This window comes from Brienomyrus brachyistius, unplaced genomic scaffold (genome assembly GCF_023856365.1).
Source record: "Brienomyrus brachyistius isolate T26 unplaced genomic scaffold, BBRACH_0.4 scaffold44, whole genome shotgun sequence".
NCBI lineage: Eukaryota > Metazoa > Chordata > Actinopteri > Osteoglossiformes > Mormyridae > Brienomyrus > Brienomyrus brachyistius.
This window is the reverse complement of record NW_026042319.1, coordinates 2,721,562-2,748,000: the sequence shown is the minus strand read 5'-3', so window position 1 is coordinate 2,748,000 and position 26,439 is coordinate 2,721,562. Positions and strand designations below refer to the sequence as shown.

General features: G+C 46.5%; 2 protein-coding genes across 5 annotated transcripts in view; one reads left to right on the top strand and one right to left on the bottom strand.

The window, feature by feature from the left end:
- Positions 1-121: 121 nt before the first annotated feature.
- syap1 (synapse associated protein 1) lies at positions 122-5,954 on the bottom strand. Its single transcript, XM_048999086.1, has 9 exons — positions 5,592-5,954; positions 5,043-5,161; positions 4,835-4,901; positions 4,658-4,731; positions 3,687-3,826; positions 3,352-3,503; positions 2,846-2,904; positions 1,692-1,839; positions 122-1,221 (listed from the first exon to the last, which is right to left on the bottom strand). Exons 1-9 carry the CDS (start codon positions 5,815-5,817, stop codon positions 1,094-1,096), a joined length of 1,113 nt encoding a protein of 370 aa, XP_048855043.1. The 5' UTR covers positions 5,818-5,954; the 3' UTR covers positions 122-1,093.
- Positions 5,955-7,217: 1,263 nt separating this feature from the next.
- Positions 7,218-26,439, top strand: part of LOC125722974 (protein Shroom2-like) — a 32,831-nt gene continuing 13,609 nt past the window's right edge. Inside the window, exons 1-4 of one of the 4 annotated variants that reach the window (XM_048999302.1) lie at positions 7,218-7,586; positions 8,062-8,336; positions 17,782-17,930; positions 25,764-25,865. In XM_048999302.1, the coding sequence (XP_048855259.1) occupies positions 8,112-8,336; positions 17,782-17,930; positions 25,764-25,865 (476 nt within the window). In that variant the 5' untranslated portion in view covers positions 7,218-7,586; positions 8,062-8,111. Of the gene's footprint in view, positions 7,587-8,057; positions 8,337-17,781; positions 17,931-23,848; positions 23,917-25,763; positions 25,866-26,439 lie in introns of those variants that run through there. The other 3 variants (XM_048999301.1, XM_048999303.1, XM_048999304.1) reach the window with 3 other exon arrangements.

Here is a 26,439-nt window from a genome sequence, read left to right as displayed (position 1 = left end):
CGAGTAAAATAACTAAATCAGCGTAAAGATGATCTGCACGTAACTTTCCCCTTTTCCATTTCGTTCATTTGAATTTGTCGAGATATATTTATGCATGAAACATTTAATTATTTCAGCCCCGCAGTGTCAAAGTATTTATTAAAGTAAATATTAATACAAGAACAGGACAAGCTATATTTACTTAGCAGCACAGAAATAAGATATTCCATCAAGTTATAAGAAAAAAAATCAGAAGCTTAGAAATTGTTTTATAGGATACATTGTCAAGTACTAATAACAATATTTCTAAAAGACTCAAAGTCATTTCCAAGAACTATTCATGTACAGATTTAATTCTCAATCAACATCATAATAATTAACTAAACTTCCCACCAGATAAGAAACATACATTTTAAAAAGTGACAAATTCTGCTGGTGAGAAAAGCTGGTTGTTACGCATCCAAGTTGCTTAGAAATTCACGTTCTTGATCTATTACCATTGGGCGTGACTATGATTAGGTGCCCTGGACCTTACTACCGGCGTCTTTCAGTATGTCTTGTGGGAGTGCTAGGAATGGAAACTTAACACATAGTAGGAATGAGAACAAAAATTATGCATAAACATCTCCCACATCAAAGAGTAAAATAAAACATGCAAGATGTGTGCAAGGTGTGTTCTTCATCAGTGTAAGAAACCACTCAAAAAAGAAATAAAAAATCACGGCAATTTGCAACATTGGCTCAAATAACGCAACGGCGCTGTAGAATATTACGGCCAGGTTGCAAATTGGCACTTCTGGACTGCTCCCTACAAAATAAATACTCCATCTGGACAGTGACAGAATCAGTTTCAGAATGAAAGGCATCTCATGTTGAAACATTTGTAATGTTACTACAATGTTTAACTTCCAACACATCATGAAAAGCCCACCGATGAAATAGAACACATGTCTGCTCACACGGGATTCTGGGAAACGTTCTGCTGTCCCCTAAATGCATCACCGACAGAGTTTATTACTTTCGTGGCCCCGAGCTGCGAGTGGCCTTTAGAACTGCTTCTTCACATCGCTCCCGTGATGAACCACAAGGCCGAGCTTCTCCTCTGCAGCTGAGGCTAACTGTCTGCCTGCAGCATCTCCTCGATCTCCTTGTCCCAGGTCTCGTCCCGGTTCTCCGATTCGGCCACCACCTCGTACTCCTGGAGCTCCTGCTGCAGCTCCTTCTCCCAGTCAGCTGGTTCCTCTGTCAATGGAGAACATCCAGGTGGGTCAGGCCATAGCATCTACATTCTCACAGCAATCTGCACCGGCAGGTACTTAGTTCTCAGCCCAAGTCATTTAGCTACTCAACCGGATTACTAACCCAAAACGAAACACTTTGGGCCTCCACCTCAGCACTCTCAGAGGGTTTTAAGCCAATAAACTAAGCATGAGAAGCACTGCTCTACATAAGGACGCTTCACAGTAAGTTTATCTGCTAATTTACTCTAGTTAATTTATTTACACAACTGAAAGTTATTTCAGATACCCTCTAAATTGCTGACAGATGAAACGGGTATGACACAAATAACGTATTTGTAAATTTCACTAAGTTTGGTTAAAAACCTCACAGCTCACGTGGTTCTCATACAATGTAAACAATGTCCTACATGCTGCGCGTCGCCATGGCAATAAAGGAAGAGAGGATGTGTAATATGGCAGGTGGTGTGTTACCCTCGGGATCAGCCCCGCCCTCCTTTTTGTCCAGCACCAACTGCTCCATCTCTTTCCGAAGGTCGTCCTTATTGATGCTGCACGAATCGAAGGCATCGCTCACGAACTCGGACACACCGGGGCTGGTGGAGATTTCTTCTTCATCATGCTGTTCGATTACATAAAACAAGCACTTCAACACGAACTTCAATGCAATGCCCTACCTTGAAGCTGCAATCAAATTCAGTATCCTCAGTTCCACAGCTGTAAAATTCACCATTCTCTCACAGTGGATGTAATGATAAAACTCACCTGTGCAATATAGTAACCATGTGTAATATCAGCCATTAAGGTTTACATCCCTCATTGCGACTGGTGTGCCGTCTATTTATTGTCCTGTCTATTGTATTGTGCTATTTTGAATCTGTTCCTGCACTTTGTTGTGTCGCATGCTGCTGTATGTTGGTTCACAAACGAAAGCTTACATTACCTTCTCACTATTGTTGAATCTGTGCCCTGTCTATTTATCTTACTGCCTGTTTGCCCCTTGTGATGTTCAGTGTTACTCCTTCTTACTATATGTTGCAATGGGGCCGTGGGGAAACGTTGTCTCATCACACTTTGTACATGCATAAACCTGCTGATGACAATAAAGTAACCTTGAACGTAAAATCCACAAGTACAAGTCAAAATAAAGGCAGGGAACCTATTTTAATTTCACCAGTAGTTAATTACAATTCCACCTGACAGTATAATTGACTACATTTCATATACCTGCATCAGAATCACTCCACGCCATGCCCAAAGGCACCAATGCCTCTCTCTCTCTCCACTGAAGGCTGCTCATCTCTCTGGGCTGAGCATACCCGTTTGGCATTGCAGCTATGTGACCAGGGACACCAGCTGTGGTTCCAACCCTTATATCTACTCTGAAGGCATAGTCCAAGCATATGACTGTACCTCTCACTGACTGATGCGCTGTAATGATGAGGCTGCCATCATTCAGATTAAAATTAAAAAGCAGAGAGATTGCATCAATTTTTCATTTTCACAGCTGTAATTCAACAGACTTCTGCCAAATGGCTTTTTCTACTCATTCCTGGGGTCACTGTCATCATTATGAAGATACCTTTAGGGTAACAGGCCACCAGCCAAACAGAAATCAGGACTCATACCTCACTGGGCTTTGATTGGCTTTTGATGGCCGTGGGAGGGGTTTTTGGTCTGATGTTTTCTGAAGGACAAAAATGTAAATAAAAAACCGGAGTCTTAAGCTTTGCACAGTACTTTACAGGTTTGGGAGCAGTAGTTCACATTTAAAATCAATCAGTAGAAAATGAATAATACCTTTCTGGAATTTACAATGAAAAACGTGAAAAAATGAAGCATTTTCCTCTTAAAATTACTTAGATTATAATGTGTCCAAAATTACTAGAAACTGCATGAATTACTGGGTCCATGAAACTGATCACAAAAGTAAATTTAGCCAAATAAATTTGATAACTTCTCTCTTTAATGTCAGCAAATCCACTTAGATAAAAAAACAACCATGTGAGTCTAAGTGCATATTTTAGCCACTAATTGCTCAAAAGTTTGAAGTGAGTGGAAGTTCAGCTTAGTCCCTAGTCTCTAGGACCCAGCCTAAGGGCTACTTTCCTGGATGAGGAGCGTGTAGAAGCACCTGCGAGGTGGGCGCTCTCTGCGTTTCCGGGGTTTGTCTCCTCCCTCTTCTCGGCAGCCTGTTGCTGGGCGGCCAGGGCCGTGAGCTGAGCTGACTGCTTGATCAGCGAAACGCGGTAGAAGTAATTCCTCCAGAACACGTCCTCCTTCACGCTGCAAATGGACAACCAGTTAGACATCCATTATGTCGGCTCTCTCGATGGGAATACCAACCGTATCGTGCGACAGACATGTCCTCCCATGGTGGCCTTGACGGTCTTTGTGCCTCCTGGAATGCTGGGAAACGACAAGGCCTCTGGCATTTTCCCCACCCCACAGCACCACACACATACTCACTGTTTGGGGACCAGGTCAAAGCGCATGCGGTTGAGCAGCTCGTCCTCCTGCAGCATCACCAAGGCAACGGGGTACATCTGGTCAAAGTCAAAGTGGAACTGGACCCCGGCAGGTGGGTCACGCAGAAAATTTCTCCGGTCCTGAAAAAACAGAGACAGTCATTGGTCACACAAGGCTTGCAGCGTGAGCTGACATATATCCAAGTTAATTCTTTTTAAGACCATATACAGAAAAATGGCATTAAATTTCATTTGACTTTACTGAAACCACTGCAACTGGATGCATGTTTTTTTTAACAAATAAAAAATAATATATCTGGAAAGTAGGGCTGCACAATAATGCGATATAGTCTCTGGCCTTCAGATGAGCCTATTTGACCAGAAGCAGGGGTTTCTCTACTAAAAGGATGCTACTTATGGCCACAATTTAATAAGCAGATCAGTACTATGTCTGAAACATTAATAAGACGTGCAGTTAAACGCCCAAAGTAATCTGTATAAATTCGGCGTATCCGTATGTTTATTAAATTTGGCTAGCGGAGCGCCACATGCTACTGTTTTGGTAAATCATGGAAGTGATAAGCTCTGAAGCGGCGGTGAAGAAAGGGACAGCTCAGTAGCCACAACACTTTCAAAGAGGAGATTCTGTAGATAAACGAGGGAAAAAGATGTTGGCTGGTGTAGCAGCATTTCTTGCAGTTTAAAGTCTGACACGTTTATCCAAGAGAACAATTCACCAACTTAGTTTTGAACGTCACGATACGCCTCTCATTAATATTTTAGGCGTACGGAATTGTGGGCGTAAGTAAATGTCTGTAGAGTACTGAAAATCCTGCATCTGGGGAAATGATAACGCCTGTTATAAATGCCTGGTGATTACTGCGCATGCGCCTCAGAATTGCGACGTGATGGTGTGCAGGAAAACAACTGGAGGCTGGACAATGCTGAAAGACCACATCTATCAATACTGACAGCTGATAGAGCCAAAATCTGCTGCTGTATGGTCTCCTCTTCATTGTAGCCAACCCAAGGAGGTACGGCAGCATCTGAACAAAAAGGGTGGGGCAATTTAACAATCATGCAATTTTACAAGACAGGCGCAAGTTCTTACTCAAATTCTGACGTGTTTTGAATCGCGCTGAACCTCACCTGTCTTCCTTGCATTCTTTTCTTGAACAAACTTTTCCTGTTCTTTTTGAAAGTCTCCCAAAATTGTCTGGGGAATAAGAAAAAACAAAATGTAGGAAATCATGCAAATTACTCAGTGGCACCATATTACTGCACTCGTATCTTTGCGTTTACTCCTGCATTTCAGGGTAACAGCACACGTCATGACAGCTTCTCACTGAAGAAATACCTTGTCAATGATGCCATCGAGATTCCCTTCCTCCACACTTTTCTTTATAGTGTGCGCTGTCTCCACTACGGACTCCGATATTTTCTTGGTGGCATTACTGGCGAAGCTATACAAGTAACCTTCAAAGAAACAAAACGGAATGCTGAGCATTAAACATTATACCGTTAATTGCGTCAAATATACGACGGAAGAATCAGTCATATGAGATTCCAATGGTATTTTTACAATAGCCGTGATAAAATTGAGTACAGTTTTTCTTTAGATTTCTTTCAGTCTTTTACATCATACTGTTAATCTCTAACTGTGTGTCCTTTTCTTTGCAAGTTTCTGTTAATGTCAGTTCCGATTTTTACTTCAGAATACTCGTAAGACCGCCTTAAAGGCGTCTATACGTCCACTAGCGTCAGTAAACTCAAACAGTATCTTTAAATATATTACAAATAAAGACATAAATTAGTTTGAGGTACCGGAAAACACCGCAATGTAGATAATAAACAAAACGTTACATCGTCAGCAAGGCCTTTCTTCATATCAACGACATTGGCTTACCACTGAGACCTTTCGCCTGTTGAATAAGTTGCTGAGTTGGATCGCCTTCTTTTGCTTCAGATTCTCCATTTCTCTCTTCGTCAACCTTTCCATCTACGGCCATATGTTTGTTTACTTGTTCTATAGTTGTATCTTCTTTCACAACGACATCATCTCGTTCATTTTCCCCATTGCTTGTCCCCGTGGACTTCTCTAAACCAAGCCACGACCCCCAGCCCTGAAACATCTTCGGTTCGTCGAGTGTCCGTTGTTTAAAAACAAAAGTGGGTGCCTTATATTTACACTGCTATCACAATATGCGTCTGCAGCATGAACGTCACCAGGAAATGCTGAACGCGGTTCCCTTACGTACACTTCCGCGTTTGGCACAGCTGCCACCACGACGCAGGACAGTTTGAACCCTTTCCCGATCCGTACAGGATCGAGATTGTGCCGATTCAATTGCCATGGAAACGTTTTCAGCGGAAGACGCCCAGGAGCGTCAATAGAGATTCATGAAAAGGCTTTAAAATGATCAAACAAAGCAAATATCAAGAGTCACACGAATTTCATAACTACCGCACTCATTGCTAGTAGAACGAGCTCCATATGATCACACGATGATTTTAATGTGTGTGTGTGTGTGTTTATATTTGTGTGAATATCACGCACTGTTATGTTAAAATTACCGCGTATCTTTCTCACATGTTTTAAGTTCACATAACGGATAAACACTAGTAAACTGACATAACTGATTAATTAAATGAGAATCATTTCAGGGCGAAATTACCACATACTTAAATAAACGAGGGTTGGGAGTTCTTTTGTAGCAATGTCCTAGCTATACGCACGTAGATGTTTTAGACATGCAGAGGCTGTTCATGAAATCACCTTTAAAAGGTGTCATGCTGGAAGATATTATTTAGTTTTATTTCATATGGTGATTGTTGGATGATGCCCATATTATGGTCTTCTGTTTACGTTACGTGTAACGTTTAGACGTTTGCAACCGAACTGACAGGCTTTCAGGGTGGATAAACTGAAAGTGTCCGTTGTTTAAAAACAAAGTTTTTTTCTGGTCCCCGCTTGGATGTGGCTCAGTCAAAAAATACATCTACACCCGACTTCGGGACTGCTCGGCTAGTACTATACCGAGTCTGCGATTACAGTGAACAGCGGAGCTTTTCGTGATCATTCAAGAACTTGTGGCTGCCGGGGTGCTGTCAGACTTTGGACCTACATTTCTTTCTATTTTACTCCAACTTCAAGGGAAATAGCCCTGCAAGGATTTTTAGAGGGACAATACTGTGATAGCATTTACCAAAACACTAGCCCGCATCAACATTTGCTCACGATAAAAACAAGCCAGTCAAAATCAAATGATAGGCATGATTATTTAACCAGACCTTTGATAGGTAACATATGAGAAATGTGCAGTGTTTTGGCTGGCAATTCGGAGATTTGCCGTATAATTGTGTGATTCTACGCATGTCATTTTCGCGAGTTCCTCGCACGCTACTCCAAATAAGTAGCGTAATTGCAGCCGCACGTGCGCGCACTGCCCGGCAGGGGGCGCTCGCGTCGTTCCGCACGCGGACCTGTCCCCGCGTGCCCGTTGCGGTTACAGGTAGCGCCCGCCGCGCCTCTGCTGGCGAAACCAGGTAGCCGTCCGTGTGGAAAAGGCTCGTAGGCTTCTGGGAAAAGAGCCGTTTCGGCTTGAGCCCTGTTCGTGACGATAGGTCGCGGAGAAACGTGAACCTGGAAAAGCGGAGAAGTGCATGCGGTGTTGTTTCGGATGCGGGAGTGAGTCTCCAGCCTGCGGGACAGCGAGTTTATTGGGGAGAAAGGAGTCTGATGTCGGAGGAACCCGATTCCGCCTGTTGATACAAAAGATTTTGGGAAGGGAGGGGGACCGCCGATCGCCGCTGTTGTGGAAGGAAGTAATTCACCATTTACTCCAATGGGTCATTGAAACTGGAGCCTTAAAAAGTCTCGGATGTCAACGGAGTTGGACGGGTGAATATGTATTTTTTTCGGAGTGGTGAATTTTAACATGTAATACACAGCGAAGTACGAGTGAAGGACGACTACGGAGAGCCGTGAGAAAGTTGGGTAGAGCAGAGGACTAGCTTCGGTTAGCTAAAGAAACCTCGGTCCGCTAATAAAAGCGGCAAATAAGTTACTCTGTCTCTGGACCCAACTTACCCAGAATAGTACCACAGCTACATTTGGGCGAAAACGTGATTCGGGACCCGAACACATTTGGTGGTGAGAGGAGCAGCAGATACTATGTATTTAGTCTTCTGGCTAGATGCGTGTAATTCTGCTTTTAAGAGCATTAGCGGGTCTCCGGAGGGTACAGGTGTCGTCCGATCATCTGCGTCTGTCCTTGATTATTTAAAATAAACTCAGAATCTGCGAGGTTAGGTTTGACCTAAGTTGTTTTTGTTTGTTTTACCCACCACCCCCCCCCCCCATGACATGTAGTTAGCTGGCTGGATAGTTAGATTTTCTAGGTGGAGTGATCTGTCCTAAGAAAGGATGGAATCTATGGATCACAGGACAGAGCATCGGCTCCCGGGAAGAGAACCGAAAACTATCCAGGCAGTCCTGCATCATGACGTCCAGATGCTGGGAGCCTCGGACCAGAGGTTCTCCGACTGCGGAGGATGGACTTTGGTGGAGGTCCTGCTCACCGGAGGGGCGCCCTGGGGGTTCACTCTGAGAGGAGGCCGGGAACATCAGGAGCCTCTGCTCATCACCAAGGTAAGAGGTGAAGCACACCTGAAACATTGACGAATATGTGGAGGGTGAAGGGGAGACTCGGCTATCCAGCTGCGTGTGTGTCTCCCTGTCAGCTTTCATTCTCTGGTGGAGTTTCTGTTACAATATAATATAAAATTTTGAGCAGCACCCTAGTTAATTTGCGTTTTACATGACTTGTTCGGTTCTTCGGACGTGAGATGTTGCTAAGCTTGGTTAAATCAGTCTCTACATTTTATATTTTGGTACTGAGTGTTTTAAAAGTTAAAACATAAATATAAAGTCACTGTTAAAGTTAAAAAATTTGTTTCAGATTCTTATGTGTGAAAGTATGTACTGGAATCACAGAGCACATGTAATATGAAATGTTTGTGGTGCAGAGGTGAAGATGTGTGCTGGTGATGTCTCTCTGTCACCCGGATACAGCGTGACATCCTCCGGGACAGGTCACATGCTGCCTATGTTACACCCCATGTGGACCTGGCATCGGAAGGCATGCATAATTTAGACGCGGTCTCACCATTTAGATCGAATGAATCGGAATGTTAGAGCAGTGGCTGTGGTATTTGGCAGAATTTTGCCATCCCTTCCTGTAAATGCTTTACCTGCGGAGTCTAGGAGGAAACGACCACACACTGCTTACCCAGGGCAGAGATCGCAGTCGAGGGATTGACATGGGCTGCCAAACAGGAAGTCAAAGTCACAAAGCTCTTTCCATGTAACTCAGTTATTTCATCATCCTCACTTCCTATTCGGGATTTTTTTTTTTCTTCTCAAATCAAGTTTTGCTTGATCTGCACTATTTGGCAATAGGCATACTTAGTCATTTTATTAGTAATCTATCCATCCTGTAGCTAGATGTGAAATTTTTTGTACCGAATATTTATTTATGAGCCATTCATATGCGTTAAGTATTTGCTTTGAAAATATCCACATACATGGCTGAACATTCCACCTGGAGTAATTCATGAAGGTTCAACGGCAGATGTTTCTCCTCAGACTGTACCGGCAACCTTCAGATTAAAAGTACATGATCCTTAATCCTACCTGCAGTGTAACAAAAGCATGATTATATTCAAATTCCCTTTTTAAACTAACAGCAAACCAAGTTAATTCAGTCTCGGATTAAGTATTTATATGCGAACAATAACAGATGTCACCTGAGTCAATTTTTAAACAAATGTGGAGCTTTTATTACATAGAGATTACAGTGAATTTGCTATGTGATTCTTCCAGTTTTTAATAGATTATTATTACCTTTCAGTGGTGTTTCGAGATATTTAAATATGTTCTCTTATAGTTTAATGATCAAAAATATTGTTATAGTTTACAGGCAAAACATCTCCATGACCTGAGTTGTACAGTCTGTGGAAAATTTAAGATGAGGCGTGTGATTCTCCTGTTGTTGTCTCTCTCGTATTTGTCCATCCCAGATGTAGACAGTAGTATCTCCTTTTCTTCTCGATTTGTTTTTACGTTCCTGCTGCGCTGCCATCTCTTGTCTGCATAGGCATGAATTTTGCAGAACAACAGGAAATTGATTTTTCTTCTGGGGGTTTTGTTTAAAAAACATGGTAGCTAATGTGTTAACATGCACCAGATTTCCTGGTTTATCGCCCCCCCCCCCCCCCCTTTCCTATCTGTGCTTTTATGTCACGTCACCGCTGAACCTGTCGAGTTCTGCGTTTTCCCAAACACTCTAACTCCGCTCCCTGTATCCCTGTATCATCCAGCTCAGGTGCCATTCCTTGTCTGTCCCATCAGATGCATGCAGTACCTGCCTATCACAGTAAAACAGTAACACCGTCAGTGGTACAAATTCTGACCGGGGGTAACTAGGCGTAGAGGAAGGTGTGGGTGAGTCTGATGACTTTCGCAATTTTTATAAGTTTTTCTATGTTTTTCTTTTATCTAGATTTTCTTTGTTGATCGTCACATATTGAAGCATGCAACATGTTTACTTAGCAGGCTTGATCTTCACACAAGCCTTATCTTTTTTCTAATGAATCTGTTCTTTGGCAAACCTTAGGGTACACTCATGCCGGAATGAATAGGAGATCCCAACACTGGGATCTTATTGGGTCATGCTAAGTGTCTGGTGGTAGTTTTGAAGTTCAGGCATTACAGTTGAGATGAAGAATTATGACTTATGATGAATTATTTGTTCTGGTGCTGTTGAAGGGTGATGGTGACAGGGCCAGCTCTTAATAACCATGTTTACTAGTCTGCTTCTCTGTTTATTAGGTAAAAACTGCTAGGTTTAGATTTTCCAAAGCATCTCCTGCTGGGAGTTGCATTCAGGAACCTTCCTGCTGCCAGCTAATGAATCTCACGTTTACAGGCAGTAAAGATGGTTTGAAGAATGCAGGAGAAATGTTTGTTGCGGTGTCAGGTAACATCCCATACTTTCTGACCACGCACTCCAATGAAACGGACGAATGCCAGACTGAGTCAGGATTTTTTAAGGAGCCTTACTGACTTTCAAAAGTCGACCGTTGAGATGTTGGAACCACAATTAGAAAGTCTTCCTTATCTGAAATGCTGGATTTCTGGCCCAGAGAAAACATGGTTTAAAATGGACTTGGCATCTTTGCGGGTCCTTCATCCAGCAGAATTTCACACCTGTGGAGGTGATGTGTAGAGAAGGGGGGGGGGGGGTTAATGATCAACAGTGGAGCTCGCTCGTGCTTTTGGGAGGGGGCAGAAACTCCTGTTTGCAGTGCACCATTTCCATGTTGATCCAATGGAACCCAAAGTCCACCACTTAGAAAGTGGAGGAGGATTCTGACACCCCCTGGGGGGGCCGTCCCTGATTGGCTGCAGCCATGTGAACCGAGCTTTCTGGCCCACCCGGAGTTGCGTGTGTCTCTGTGCTGCATTTGGCTGTGCTGGTGGTCCCTCTGGCGGACTGCTGCTTGAATAACTTTGGAACGGCCCCCCTGGGTCACCAGACACACTATGGCAGTTTAAGTAAGGTAATGTTGTTATGTTTACAGACCCCCCTCTCCGTCTGTATTGTGATGCTTCAGGTCACGATTTGACAGATGTAGTCAGAGATCGCTTAGTCACTAACTTTGTACTGGCATACGTTGCATGTGTGTGTGACGGTGTGTCAGTGTGTCTATTTTTACCTTAATGGATACAGCCTTGAAAGGTTCTTGTTACCTGAACGCTAAAGTGTGCCCTGGGGTGCACAGAGCTGGTTTCGCCTTTTCTTTTCTTCAAAGGTTTCAAAGGACAAAGGAAGAGTAAATGTAATGATAAAAAATGCCCTGTTATTGCACTTTGTCAGCTTACAGGAAGCCCGTCTGATAGAACACTGCACTGCACTGCACTGTGAACACTGCACACTGCACTGGACCTTAAGATGAACTTGAGACCAAAGGGTTTTTACATTAGCAGCAGGTACTGCTACATCCTGGGTCATTTCTCCAAGCTATCTAGCTCGTTGCTTATCGGACTTCGTTTCCTCTGCTTTACCCCAGACACAACAGTCACTGAAGAATTTATCGCACTGCATGTTTCTGCCGAGGCAGGAATACCAGCACGTGATTCCTGTGTGACACTAGTGAATCCATGTGTCTTACTCATTTGAAACATCCTCCCTCATGCCTAAAACCCCCCTTTCCTCCCCTCTGGATTTATTTTCCATTGTTTAAATCTTGTAGTGTTTTCAAGGTTCTACAACAAGCTGATTCAACTCCAGCTGTAACCAGTATAGACAAAGTATTTCTTGCTTTAGCAAGAACTTGGTTGATATAAGCTGTCTGTAGGATGACTTGCAGTTTGACTATTTATTTTAATAAACTTTGTATCGGACTGAGATAATTCTGGGCTCATTTTAACAGTAAATGAGCTGCCAGTGTGGCGTGAGAACTTCGTGTGTTTGCTCACTTTAGACAAATGGGAGGTGACCTTCACGTGGATCCATCCGCCCTTGGATCCATCTGGGAAGGACACAGGGGCGAGAAATGGGGGGGTGGCCCGGTCCGGCCCGGCCCAGTAGTGCCAGGAGCCACAGTGGAATGCTGCCGCTTTGTGGGAATCTCCCGAAAGGCTGAATTACTCCTGACAGAATGGCACTGAGCTCCATCTGGGATACATTTAGGCAGGATTAGCAGACCTGGCGCTTCTTAAGAATGCTCTCCGGAATGCAAGCTCCTTTTATTCTCAGCCGAAGCCGCCATGGCGAGCTCGAGTTGGGCTGGGGAGCGGAGGCAGGGAACCCGCCGTGCTGAGGTCCGCGTGGGGTTTATCTCGGATGGGCTCCAGGCCATCAGCATCTCTCCACCAGCACGTTTTCACATCTGTGTGTTTGTTTTCCACATCCCCTCTGCTTCCTCCAGTCAGCTGGAGGAGTCTTTGTAACACTTTTTCTGCAAGGACAGTCAGCTGCATTGTTTAGAACTTCCACTGGTCTTGAGTTGCAGATATTTTCACCAAGCAGATGTCCCCCGCGCTGCAGCACCGCCACCGTCTGCTGAAGTGAGGTGCATGTTTATATGTGGTGAAGGGAAAACCCAGAACATACTGTACGATTTTCAGTGGTTTCCAGCACATTCCTTGAACGGACGTGGCATTACCAAAAAAAGAAACAATGTCTAATGTTCTGTCTCACATGTCTTAAATGGTATTTGGAAGACAGTGCTTTTTTTTTTTGGAAACACTGAACAACAAGGTTATCTGTTATTTGCGGGTCTTCTGTTCGATCCAGGAGACCGTCCTTTTGAAGGCCCTTTAAACATTGGCAAGAGCACCCTTCACTTAACTGCTAACCCCAGGCTCTGCTGCTGTGCTGTTGTAGTCGGCAATCTCCCACAAACAGCTAAAGACTGTCTTTGGAAAGAATAAAAGTTGTACGCATATGTTTACACTGGACTTTGCGTCTACCAGTAAATACTACTCTCACTGCGGACATGTTTCCTATGGAGGTTGTCGTTTCTGTATTGGTCCTCAGCAAGTACAGCACCAGTGTTATACGTGTTACGTTTCTCGATGTTTATTTTGGCCTGGGATGTTTTGTGTCCTTTCGGGTTCTTGTGACACCTGAAAGCAGAGTGCAGGCAGAGCTGTCGGTGTTGTGTAAGTGTGTGCACTACCTGCACTCAGCTGTCAGGGACAGGCATGTCTTCATCAGTGACATCACTGCAATACAAACATCATAACACAAAAAACATGGCAGAAATCTCCTAGGTATTTCACTGTTAATCCAAGTCTTTTGTCAGGACCTGGAGGAGATGGGTAAATTCTAAGAAAATGGCATCTGTTTTGACTTTCCTTTGGAATGCCTGTGAGGAGAAGAATTTGTTTTTTTATTTATTTTTAATATTCAAACAAAACAAAATCGGACACAGAAATGTCACTGAAGGTTTGCGTTGTCTCTGTGTGTGACGTGTTTCTCCAAGAATATTACATTTCTGTTTTTGTTCTGGCCATATTCTAAGTGATCTCCTGAAGCTGGTTCCAGCAGCGGTAGGCTTGTCTCAGAGGCCCTGCAGAGTAGCAGGGAGGCATCTCTCTCTTCTCAAACTCACTAAAGTGTAAATTTCAGACTCTTTGTCATCCCTTATTTGTGTGCATTCTTGACATTGCTAATGAAAGAAAATAAATTTCCAGAAGTCTGAAGGATGAAAAAAGGTCTTAGCTTTGAAAACAAACTGTGACTAATTAAAATTCTTAGCATTCCTCTCATACTATGAGTTTTGCCAAAAGTCTCCATGGACTTTATTCAAAAGCTCTGTTTCAGTAAACTGTTGTAATCCTCCTCTACACTGCTTATATCTCGCACATATACACCATTGGCCTTCTGGCATTCCTGCCCCGGTCATCTCATAAACAGTCCGTTGACTCATCAGATGTGTTTTGGTCTATAGAGGACAAAGGAAATTCTTGCAAGGTCTGTTTTGTAGATACGTGCTTTGCTGCCGCTCTCGGGAGCTTGTAGAAGATGACGGTGCCATATCAGTATCCGCTGCATGCTTTTCATTGCTGATACTGAGACTCGTGCGTGTCTGTGCATCATTTGTATGTGTTGTATGCAGCTGTATGCTGCTGCTATTAAGTGCTATTAAGATGTAGGTGTTGATTACGGTCCGCTGTTGGACATGGTAATGTGCAACCTGCCAGAGTTTGGGCAACACTTGAAGAATTGCATTAGGCACAGCTAGGAGCCTTTCTTAATCTTTTAATCCAAATTGAGATTGGTACATTAATAGCATTTGTTTTAGCTTTTTGTGTAAACCAACCCCATATGTTTCTCATTTGCTTTTTTTTTTTTTGACGTGAAGCTTTCCAGCTATTCTGTTGCTGCTCTGGTTTCTCTGCTATGAAAGACTGGAGGTTCAGGAGGTTTGGAGACGTTCCAGAGAGCAGAGATGACCCAGCAGCACGCGTGTTGCCCAGGCCTAGAGCCTTAGGAGTAAACAGGCCCCGCCCACAGCAGGCGGGTCACTCCGGGCCAGAAAACGGACTTGCGGTTCTAGTTATTTCTGAAGCGAGTGGAGAAGCCGGCGGCTCGCCCTATGACTCTTGACCCCACGCCTGCCCCCTTCGTGTGGGTGTAGTTGAACTTGCCACATTCCTCGGTTTTGGCCGCTGTAATTTTTAACCAGTGTTTGTAGGCCTCCATTTGGCCGGTTCTGACAGAGTCCGTAAGGTATTCATCAGCGCTGTGGGAACTTTGGACAGCATGTGCGTCCTGGCCCCCTTCCTCATCCCCCCGCCCTCCCGGCCGCTGTCCATGCTTATGTGACGTTTCGCTGGACTATTCACACGTTCTGCAAAACGGGTGTCAGACCTGTGCATGCAGACCATGCTGCCCCTCTGCACAGCGTTTGCTATGCATATCTCTGTGGATTAGTCAGTTAATGGAGTTAATTTGGTGTGTTACATTTCGATTAGCATCGCCTTCCTGCTAACATCCGCAACAGGAGCCGGGAGCCGAGTTAGGAGCCGACTAGGGCAGTGTGTTGGCCAGAGCCACGTTACAATGTTATGCCTGCCACCCGAGTACAATTTCATCCATGTTTGAACATGCTGTAAAGAGGATTTGAAATTACCTAAAGAACTAATTACAAGGTAAATGTCCCTGCCCTTTTGGTACTGTAACAATTCACCTGAAATGGTGCTTAGTGATGTTGTTCAGTCAGCTTGCCTCTTTTTGATCAGACTCACTCCTAAGCACGCTGTTTGTGGTGTTTGTGTGGCTTTGCAACAGTCCTGAAAGCACTCGTACTCTTTGGATCACAGCCCTGACCAAAGCTTTGGCCCTCTTGGGTCAGCCGCTCTGAGTTCAGCTGTGAGAGGTAGATCTCAGCATCTGCAGCTAAAGTCCTAGCATCCTCTGTTTCTCATCATGAGTATGCTCCATGTTCTCCTCCTGATTATGCTCCCGGTTCTCCTCATGAATATACTCCATGTTTTCATCACAGGTATACTCCATGTCTTCATTACGAGTAGACTTCATGTTTTCCTCACAAATATACTCGGTGTTCTCAATCTTCTCCTGAGTTTACTCCATGTTGTCTGAGTATACTTTGTGTTCTCATCACGAGTATAGGCCATGCTCTTATGAGTATACGCCATGTTTTTGTCATGAGTATATTTCATATATTTCTCATATGTATAATTCATTTTCACCTCATGAATATATTCAATTTTTTTCTTCTGATTATACTCCATGTTCTCCTTAGGAATATGCTCCAGGTTTTTTTCCAGTATTTTTTTTCCATGAGTATAGTCCATATATTCCTTATGTGTTATAGTCCATGTTAACTTTGAGTATACTTCTTGTTATCCTCATGAGTATACTCCATGCTCCTTGGGGTGGGGTGGAGCAGAAGCACTCAGCCTGCAAAGGTCAGCATCCCCAACACGAAACCCCAAACCAGCAATGAAGCTAAATCATATCTCTTGGTCTCGTGAAGCTTATGAATGTCTAAATGATTGTGGATGGTGGAATGCCATGACGTGTATGATCTGTATGTTCATCTGCGGTATGATGAAGGCTGTGCTCCAGTCTTCAGTGCAATCAGGGGGTTTGGTTTTCAGCCCCCGACTGTTCCTGTGAGCTGCTACTACGTGTCACTCATGTCAAGTATGGGCTTCGGGCATAAAGCCCACATCTGCTGCTTGCCTGAGTCTCCCCGGAGGACATGCGGGACTCTCCCACGGAGCAGATCCTCCAACATACCCGGCCTTCTGGCGTCTTCGGGCCCCGGTGCCTTTCAGCCTCCCGGCTGGAGGCTTCTGCGGACTTCCGTACCAGAGATCGGCAGCTGCTGTCAGAACCGGACGTGCTTTCTTCCCCTCGCGTCCATAGACGGTGTCTTGCACACTGGGGGAAAGCATCACGCAGCCTTTCTGGAATGGGCTAAAAAGGACAATTAAAGCAGAAAAGGGCTCCCCCTGTCAGGATTCCCTCTGCTTCATTAAGAAATAATAAAATAGGGATTTGATGGCATCTGCAGCAATGGAGCTACAGTGACTCAGCTGAGTCAGGCTGTATGTCTGCATGGCAGGAGGCTGTCAGCAGCTTGTCCCACACACACACACACACACACACGCAAGCACGCTCATTAATTAACCACGGAGCGGGTGCACAGTGTTAAAGCTTAAGCTGTCTTATACAGTATATTTTGTATTTTTTATTAAGGTTTAATGAGCTTATGTCACCCTAGTACGCAGGAAATGCTGTCCTACGCCGACACACACCATTATAAATGTGGGAGCAGGGGGTTCCAGTCTTTAGAAAGTGGTGGAGCAGGTTGAGCATGATGCTTTTGTTCTGACATCATCTCCGGGATTTCCCAGGTATCGTAACATTCTTAGAGTATTAGCACATGACTGCATTGCCCTTTGACCTCCAGGTGGTGACATGTCACGGGGATTCCCTGTAGCAGCCGATCAAAGCACTTGGCTGACCGCACGCTCGCGTCCCCCCCCCCCCCGGCCCTTGGCTTTGTGTTGTTACAGGTGCTTGCAGGCCCTGCCGAACAATCGGCCCCCGGCCGCTTTCCTGCCCCCCCCCCCTTTTCCCTTCTGCTCCGTGGGAGCCTCTCCACATGCTTTGATGCTTTTTTAGAGCTCAGCTTCAGGCCTTATCTCCCCGAAACACCCTGAGTTGTTCTTACTTCTGACAATATTGTGCTTCCCCACCCCCCTCCTTGCTTTTGTGTCTCGAGAGAAAGAGTGATACGAGAGCCAGTGCTGTCCATTTTACCCAGATCCTCTTCCAGGAACCATAGATTGAGGACATTGGTTAGAAAAATAGTGTAGCTGATTGGTGCCAGTTACAGCGTGAAATGTTTTGAAGCCATTTGAGCCATGTGCAGTGTGTAACATTAGGCAAACATGTCCTGTTGTAAATAGGATACGCCCCCCCTCTCCCCCCGTCACTACATGCCTTAGTAACACATCCCCCCCCCCCCCCCCACCATGTGCCTTTCAGGTGGAAGAGAACAGCTTAGCCGCTGCGGTCAAGCTCCAGGTGGGAGACGAGATCGTCACCATCAACGAGATTCCTCTCAGTGGCTACAGGCAGGAGGCCATCTGTCTGGTCAAGGGCTCCTACAAGACCCTTTCCCTGGTGGTGAGAAGGTAGGCCCTGTTCCGGCCCTTTCTGTGCCTCCCAAACTCAGTGGCCAGTCGCCATGGCGACTGGAGAACTGGAGCGGGTATCCTTGGCGACGGCCGCCTGCCGTTTGTCCCGGGTCTCTTGCTCAGCAGGATTCACCAGTCTGACCAGGTCGTCCACCTGGGCCGTTTCATTTTCTGCACCTGGAGGCCGATTTGGGCTCTGAGGCCCCCTGCTGCTCTCACAGCTGTCAGTGTGCAGTCAGTAAAAGTCAGATGTTTAATTACTTCGGTCCTCTGCTGGCTTCTATGCTATAATATTTTGTATGTTTAAATGGTTTTTTAATTCACTTTGAAACAATGTGCACCTCTATTATGAGTAATACGGTAAACATGTCTGCACTGAGGGCTTCCCATTAAGGTGTCTTATCAACACAGAAACGCCACTGTGTCCGTGTGTTTGCACCATGGGGGGGTGGATGTTGGATTGCAGTTGTTAGTTGCCAGTGGAAAATGTGGCCTTTGTTCTGAGATGCAAATGACGTGATTTGTCTGTGGGAATGGCTTCATTTGTTGGGTTGATTCTTATCTTGTCAAGCTGCACAACTCCCCTCACCCATTACAGTGGTGCAACGTCAGTCACCTGTTACGGTGACACTGACAGCTTGGCAATAGGCTAGGCGACATGCGCTGTAATGCAGCGGGGAAGAGGGAAGCCACAGTGAGTAATAATTATACCACGCACAGCCCAGCATGTCACCAGAGCCTAAACTGGGGGGAAGATCTCTGCTAACTGGTGATTACTCGGTCGCCATGGATGCTAAGCCTACTCATCTGAAACGTCTGCTTGTGCCGACATGGCTGTTTTCCACTGGATGTCTGACCTGGATAGAACTTCTACACCCAGCACCTTTTCGTCGTTCTTAGCAGTACACTGGGGAACAAAAAAAGCACACCTGCTACATATGCTTAATTGCCAGCACTTTGCAAAACCTGTTTCCGACGCTGTCCTCAATGGTGGAATTATCGGGTCCTTATTAGTTTCATTCACTTTAGATTTAGGTTGATGGTTGTCACTCGAGTTCAATAACGAGAAGCGCTGGAAGGTCCTCTGGTGACTTCAGGTTCATGGGTCATCCCTCCTGGTGGCCGGGGGGGGGGGTGCCTCGCTTCTCGGGCGGCTGTGGCATGCATGTGCACCTGCTGGCCCAGCGGGAGGGAGGTGCCCCTACCTGCTTTGCGTAAGGTGTGTTTCAGTAAAGTGATGAGGTCATGGGGAGAGGAGGAGGTGTGGATGTGACTGTTTTTGCCCTGGGCCCAGAAGTCATTGAGGAATCGTCCTCAGGTCTCATTTAGTCTTCAAACAAAAGCTTGTTTTCCTCACAGGTAGCCTCACAGCTAAACCTGTTATCCGTAAACATTTTGATGTTTCCATCCCGTGTGTGGATTTTTAACAGTTGCTTCATGGGTAAGCACTGCTTCACCTTCATCCTCACCCTTGCGATGAATCATCATCCAGTGAAGCGGAAGGAGCCTCGTTTATGAGAAACTTCCTGGTAGGAAAGCGGGATGCATGTCAGAGGCGAAGCACAGGGAACGTTCCGGATCTGGCCTCTCTGCAGATTTGCTTTGGAGGCGTCGTATGTTCCGTTCATTGTTCACTGTGTTTTTATGAGGTGTTTTACCGTCGCTGAGGGGAGCCTGGGGGAGCTGCTGTGGTCTGTTTAATTGCCTTGTCCCCTTTCCTGTGGAGGAGGAGTCTGGCCATTGCTGTGGGGCTCTAATACAGAGGCCACGCCCCTGGCACACCTCTGCTGTGATGTCACCTGTCCCTGAGGTGGTCAGACGGCCTCAAGCTCCCGCACAGCCTTCCTGATATGCACCAATAGCCAGAATACAGAGAACAGCTAGGATCTTCACAGACGAGATACACGGATTAGCACTGGCGTAACGTCACGTGTCTGATTAAAGGGGGATTTGGTACTCGGGGTGGAGATTACCTCCCCCTCCCTTCCTCGGCTATGGGAATCCCTGCTAGTCATGCGCAGACCAAACAAGCCGACGTCGAGGCTGGAGCTCAGTGCTGCTGGAAAGCCGCTGATTGCCTCCTGCCATGCAGACATATAGGTGTGTCTGTGTGAACAGAAGCAGCCCAGGATCCATGTTTATCGCAGTGCACTGTGCGTTTCAATTGGCTGCTTCTTAGGTCTCACCACTCAGTGGTGCCCCCATCTGATCAGTGACTTGTTAGCAATGTCATTGCTGGGTTGAAAAATGATTTAGCGAGTTCTCTTTATGTCGTTAAAGGGGAAGTCGTGGAGGGAAGCTCATCATGGCCACCCGCCTCCTCATAGGCAGGTCCTCCAATGGCAGTTAGCACTTAGCATTTAGCATTTACCTGACCTGATAACAACCGGACAGCACTCCTCCGCTGAGCTGCAGTTCCCTGGGTCCCTGTGGTGATTTGTTTGCTTCTTCTGCCTCACCTCCACAGCTCGTTTGGGCGACACGTTCCATCCCATCTACCCCCTGGCAGTACATTCGTGTGTGTGAGGTTCTTCGTTACATGCAATGAGCTGTTCTCAGTCCTGAGAAAGTGTGTCTCAGCAACATTTCCATGACACTCACTCTATTTGCCATTCATACCAGCGGAGGCACAAGAACTCTTCAGTTTTCACATAGTCCATCTTGCTCTCCTATGAGGGCGAAGCTTTAACCCGAACACAGGCCGGCCTTTTTTCTTCCACCCCTGGAGCAGGTTTCGTGGTTAAGGATTATGTTCAGCAACTGTTCTGCTGAGCATGGGATGTAAACTGGTGACATCACTGGAGGTCAAGCCTGTGACATTGTGATCGTCTGGGAGCACAGCTCCCGACGTACCACTCCAGTCAGTGTTGGTGCAATAGGCCAAGAAAAGTAATCGAACTGCTCAAAAACCATCTTGTGTTCACTGTCTGAAATAGCCTGCCACCTAGTGCTCCGGATAATCACTGCGCTGTCATCCCATGAAAGGCGAGCATGAGACGTGCTGACTTTATAAGAAGCAAGTTAGGGTTAGTGTGTTTGTCAGCAGCCATAACTCACTACTGCTTTGTCATTAGGGTGGGCGCCGACCGTCCCTCAACAACGCACGTCAGCTTAGTGGCTCCTTCGTCCACACCAGGCGGGCCGTGGGATCGGGTTCCACTGGGTCATATCGGGTTTCCACAGGACCCAGAGCCCCGCACCTTCCCCTTCCTCCTGCTTCCCTTGGGATCGCATTTCGGGGCTCCACCTTTTGCAGCCTGTTATCCTGCCGTGTTGCAAACTGGTCTAGACTCTCGAGCATTTTGCTCTGACCTCATGGTGAAGCTACTATCTTCTTTGATAAAGGAGAGCAGAGATGAATCTGCTCCCTGTATGTCAGCCATGAAGTGTATCTCTGGGGAGTTATGAGTTACTCATTTATGATTGTGTTTCTTTGTGTGCTTACCCTCAGCGGAGAAGAGCTTGCTAATTAAAGGCTCTTTATATAGCATTCTCTGATTCATTGAAATTAACTGTGCGTCCACTAGAGGGCAGTATGTACAACCACTGAGGTTTTTTACAAACCCTGTTGCATGACATCAGTAAGTACATTTTAAATGTCCGTGATTAAGCATGAATGTAAATTAAAACAAGGACAGGCTGACAGAGCATTGAGGGCTACTGGGCTCTGGAAGGTCAGTTTCTCGTGTGTAATACTGCCTGGGGGGGGGGAGGGGGGGGCTTATTTCCCATTTTCCACTATTTGCTGGTCAGGAGTGCGCAGCACACACATACCAGGAACGCCGAAAGATGAATGCACAGAGATTAGCCTCCATTCCTGCGCCCAGCTCGGCCTTCCAGCGTGCCGAGGGTGGAAACCTGCAATCCAATTATTTCCTAACACAGCGGCGCAGGGAATGGGGGGGGATTTGGGGGGCTACATGGGCTGGGAGAAACTCGGCCAGTAAAGCACAGCTCTGCACCTGATGCCCCCCCCCCCCCCCCCCCGCCCCACATATTGCTGTGGGTGGTGGATTGTTCTATCTCCTAGGTGAGAATGAAGCCCCCGCCCCCCCCAGTTTGGATCATGCTCCTGCAAGCCTGCCCCCCCTCCATGGTGACAGGGGTTCTTTGGTGTGTCACCGGTTTATGCGGAATGAAGACGTAGTTTTTCCAGTTAAGCAGTAGATGTCTCCTTTCCCCTTCAGTTTATTGCATGTATTTCCTGACTGTTGGCTGTTGTTGGGGTGCAGTGGGCCTGTGCTGCTGCTTTGTACCCTGAAGCTGTCTGCCGTCTTTCGTTGTTGGGGTCTGAGCCGATCTCTCATGCTCATCTGGCTGTCGTTTGGTGTGTCGGCCATATCTGTTAATCACACGTGACACGATTGCTTTCGGGCGACGGCTGTCGCGTCCTGGATCCAACTGTGGGTTTGCCTTGCAGGGGGAACTTTCCACATTTCCTGCTTCCACTGCCATCATCCCGCCTTGTTATGGCACCTGTTGCATCATCTCCTGGGACAAACTAACCAACAAAGTAAGCTGAGAGCCCAGGGACCAGCAGGGCTGCTCCCAGAGCAGACCAGAGCCTTCGAGGTGCAGAAAGAATGTCAACAAACACCCTGGACATGTGATCAGTGTATAGACAGTAAGATTGTGTGTGATGCGTACATGTTGAGTCATCAGTGTGTTTAGGTGCATGTTCAGGGTTGGGGATGAGCCTCACATTATTTGGAGCTGTCGGACTAGCCAATGAGGTTGCAGCATGGCCGAAGCATTCGTCACCCCATTTGTGTGCTAGGGGAGGCTGTGTGTCCCTCAGCCAGGCGGCGTTACCCTGACAGCAGGTTGGCATGCATACCTCCTATATTTTCTGTGAGAAACGCAGCCTTAATTTGCAGGCAGGTGCCTTGAAGTGAGCCATGCCTGGAATCTGCAGATGAGGATCCGACCCACAATAGATCATTGTGAGGGATCGCTCTGCAAACCCCCCCTTAGCTTCAGGCCCAAACACTTCTTGACTAATCTTCTTGCGAGTCAGCAGACAGCTCGTTCTGCTGCCAGGCACTCTTTAATCACTGTATGTTAATCTCTGTAGGTCGAGCAGCGATCTGGGCTGCTGCTGGTTAGGAGAGCAGGTCGTTGGGGTAGCGCTAGTGTCACGCAGGGGCTGGTGACGTCCCTCCTTGACTAATTTGGACCCCTCCCTGCATTCTCCTGATCAGTAATCTGATCAGCATGTGAACTCACACATTTAGATATAAATCAGACCAGGATCACATTGCTTCTATATCATAGTGTGCCTGGGGTACAGGGGCTCGAATGGGCCAAAAAGGGACCAATCCTTCTTCTGCGGGTGCTCCTGATGTGGGTGTGGAGTGGGGAGGTAGGGGGGCAGAGACGGGGCTGATACAGCTCAAACTCAACTGATAAAAGCAGTCAGTTGGCATGGTTGCAAGATCGACACAGGGAGTAAAGGCTGCTTATTGGTCAGCAGGCATCGGCCAATCAGAGGGAAGCAGCTGGATTAATTCAAAGGGGATACGAGTGACAATGGCCCTTTCCGAGCCCGACATGCATGCATGCTCTCCCATGGTCCCCTGGGAAACCACAGCGCCTGACCCCGAGGGCAGCGGGGGTCCTGGATGGTGCACACGCGGTGCTGGTGGTATCGTGGTGAAGTGGCGAGTCGCTGGCCTTTTGTGTAGGGGTGGGAGGCTCCTCCCCCCACTTTTGAAGTGTCTGTGGAATGCAGGCTCCTGTGAGGTTCCCGCTGCATCGTCTCTGTGGGGGTCCGCATGCTTACGCGCGTCATGCCTTCGTAATCAGGGGCGCGGGTGGGGGGGGCTCTTTGAGACGATGAGCACTCGCATGACCGCCCCCCAGCCCGCCTGCCATACACAGGAGTCACTCTCAGACGCTCTGAGCACCGGCGCTGACTCCGCTTGCGGTTCCCGGACTGTGGTACCGCCGCATCCCAGAGGCTGAGGAGGTCGGAGGAGACGGGGTGATCTTTCATGCTTTTGGGTTTGGCCTCTTAACTTTGTGCTTGAACTGCTAATGAGGTCTTTATTCTCCGGTTTCCCGTAGGCTGCCGACTCTGGTAATTCTTTGGAATTTTTTTTGTTCTTTGTTTTATAGTTCACTCTGCGGTATTTCTTTTCCATTGTTGACACTTTGCTATTCAGTGCAGAGCTGTTTCTCATTAATGGGCTCTACAGCAAACTGGTGGTTCCATATTCATGCTAGCGCTTAGCTGATATGTATGTTTGTGTGCGATCGGTGTAGATCCCTCCGCCACCTGTGGCACCTTTAGCCCGTGCCGATTGGCTGCTGTTGTCCCATGTGCTTGTCCTTTCTCCGCGTCCTGCATAACTCTGTCGCCGCCATGGGAACGGCACCCTCATTAGCATTTGTATGGGGCTTGGGCAGATGGTGGAAGCAGGTTGGTGCAGCCGATTGACACTCATGTGGAACAGTCTCCTGTTTTATTTACTTTATTAACCTTTTGGGTGTCTGCCTCATTATTTCTAAGTATTCTGTACCTTTGGACAGGGTGCTGAGTGTGAATTGCTGCAGTAATTGCTGTATAATCCCTTCAAGAGTGCCAGCTGCTGAGTGTAGTTTAGATGAAAAAGTCTGTGTCCCTCATGTTACTGTGTTAAGGATGTCAGGCAGCTGGCAGGAATGGATCCTTTCAAAGAAAATTCTCCATGTTCATTTCTGGTTCATTAACCTAATTGTGAATCGGGCTCAGTGTTGGGCGCTGTGTGCTGACCCTGATGTTGGGGTGTGTCCCGCCATCTCCTAAAATTCTCAAGGTTTAACCACACCTTTTGCAAACAGGCAGATGGCCCCCACACCCTACCTGAGTTCCTGTGATGCCAAAAGACAAAATGTTAAGGGACAGATTGACTTGAACACCTTCAGGTTTGTCTGTTTGTGGGTCAGCTATGGGGAGACAGAAGGATTAACAGATTGGACCTGGAGTCTCATGGAAAGGAATGCGATGCCCCCCCCCCCCTTCCAAAAAAAAAAAAAATGTCCGCATACCTCTCACTGTCTGACCCGTGGGCTAGAATTTAATTAACCAGTCTCTTTATTTAAAATATCATGTATCGCCTCTGCTGATTGGTATTTTGAATTGAAGGCTTCTTCATAATGATCTCTTAATTATTTTTATGAGTCATAATAATTCTCCAGCTGGCCCTCAGTATGATTTAATAGCCTTTGTTTTGTTATTGTGTATATAAACAGGTTCACTATGTTGGAGCAGGATGTTTTAGTTTGGCCAGTAGAGGGCACTGGTGCAGCACTTTTTCCACCACTGTAAACACTTATATCAGCTTGATCTCCTAAGTAGAAGGACAAACTCTGTTGACCAAATGGGTGAATGACAAGTGCTTCGTTAGCAGGTCTGCATGTGTGTGCATGCTTGTTGTCATTCTGTGTTAAACTTTGAACACGCCGCTCTTACCTGCTTTACGATACTCGTAAACAGTGTTTTAGAAAATATAATGGTGCTTATCACTAAGGTGACGGGACTTTGTTTTGCCGCTTCAGTCTCATGTCTGCACACATGAGGGCGTTGGCTCTGATTCGTGGGCGCGGAGCCATCTTTGCCAGGTTTACAGTGGAGTTGGTCTCAGGAATGATTTGTTAAGTAGATAAGACCTAACAAATTATATTTTGCTGTGTGTGACTCTCTGTGCAGTGATCTAGTAGATCTTGCAAATGTGTCCAACTGTGACTTCAACCTGAGGGTCTACCTGCAGGCCTGGGAAAGGCGTAGAGTGTAATGATCTTCCGTGTCTGTGGGGGTGTATTTGCTCATTCCTCCTCCTTGCTACCCAGGAAGGTGAAAATGATGGACATTGTAGCACAGAAAATGCCATCAGAAAGTGACGTGCACATGGCCAGAAGCTTTCTTACGAAGATTTTGCGAAGTTCCATGAGGTACAGTACCCGTAGTAGCTGTGAGCCCCTTCCCCGGTAATCCATAACCCCATCCATCGTCCCCCTCACCCCTGTGCCGCCCTGGGCCTGTCTGCCGATGTCACCCTCTGCCATCTGCAAGCTTTCGGCTGTTCCTTCCACCATCCCGGTAGAATAGCCAAGTGCACATGTCTGTTGTCTGTTCTTCACGCCTGATCACGCCGCCCGCCACACCGTTTCACGTCTACATACAAATGTATGTGTGAAGATTTAATTAAATGTGGGGGAGACATGAGTGAAAAGTGAACCGCACAAGGTGAAGCTGGTCGAGATGCTTAGGGTGGTCTGCAGCACTGCATTCGAGACAAATGCTGAAGCTGAAGCTGTACATCAGTGTGCATGGATAATTGTGAAATATTGACTGTTGCAAGGGAGTGAACAGCGTAACGGTAGAGAGGCACCTCCTGTGCCGTATTCGGGACCAATATGTGTTTTCCTACTCAAACACTCTACGCACGGTTCCTACTCAGCATGGAAAAGTATGGAATTTGATTTTGGTATTTTATAGTCTGGATAAGTATGGAAAAAGGAAAGA

Coding starts and splice junctions, on each gene's coding strand:
- syap1 (XM_048999086.1), bottom strand. CDS start 5,817: ATGTTTCAGGGCTGGGGGTCGTGGCTTGGTTTAGAGAAGTCCACGGGG. Junction 3,827..4,657: donor AGATTTTGGCTCTATCAGCT/GTCAGTATTGAT, acceptor CTGTTTTTTCAG/GACCGGAGAAATTTTCTGCG. Junction 1,840..2,845: donor GCCAATCAAAGCCCAGTGAG/GTATGAGTCCTG, acceptor GTAATCGAACAG/CATGATGAAGAAGAAATCTC.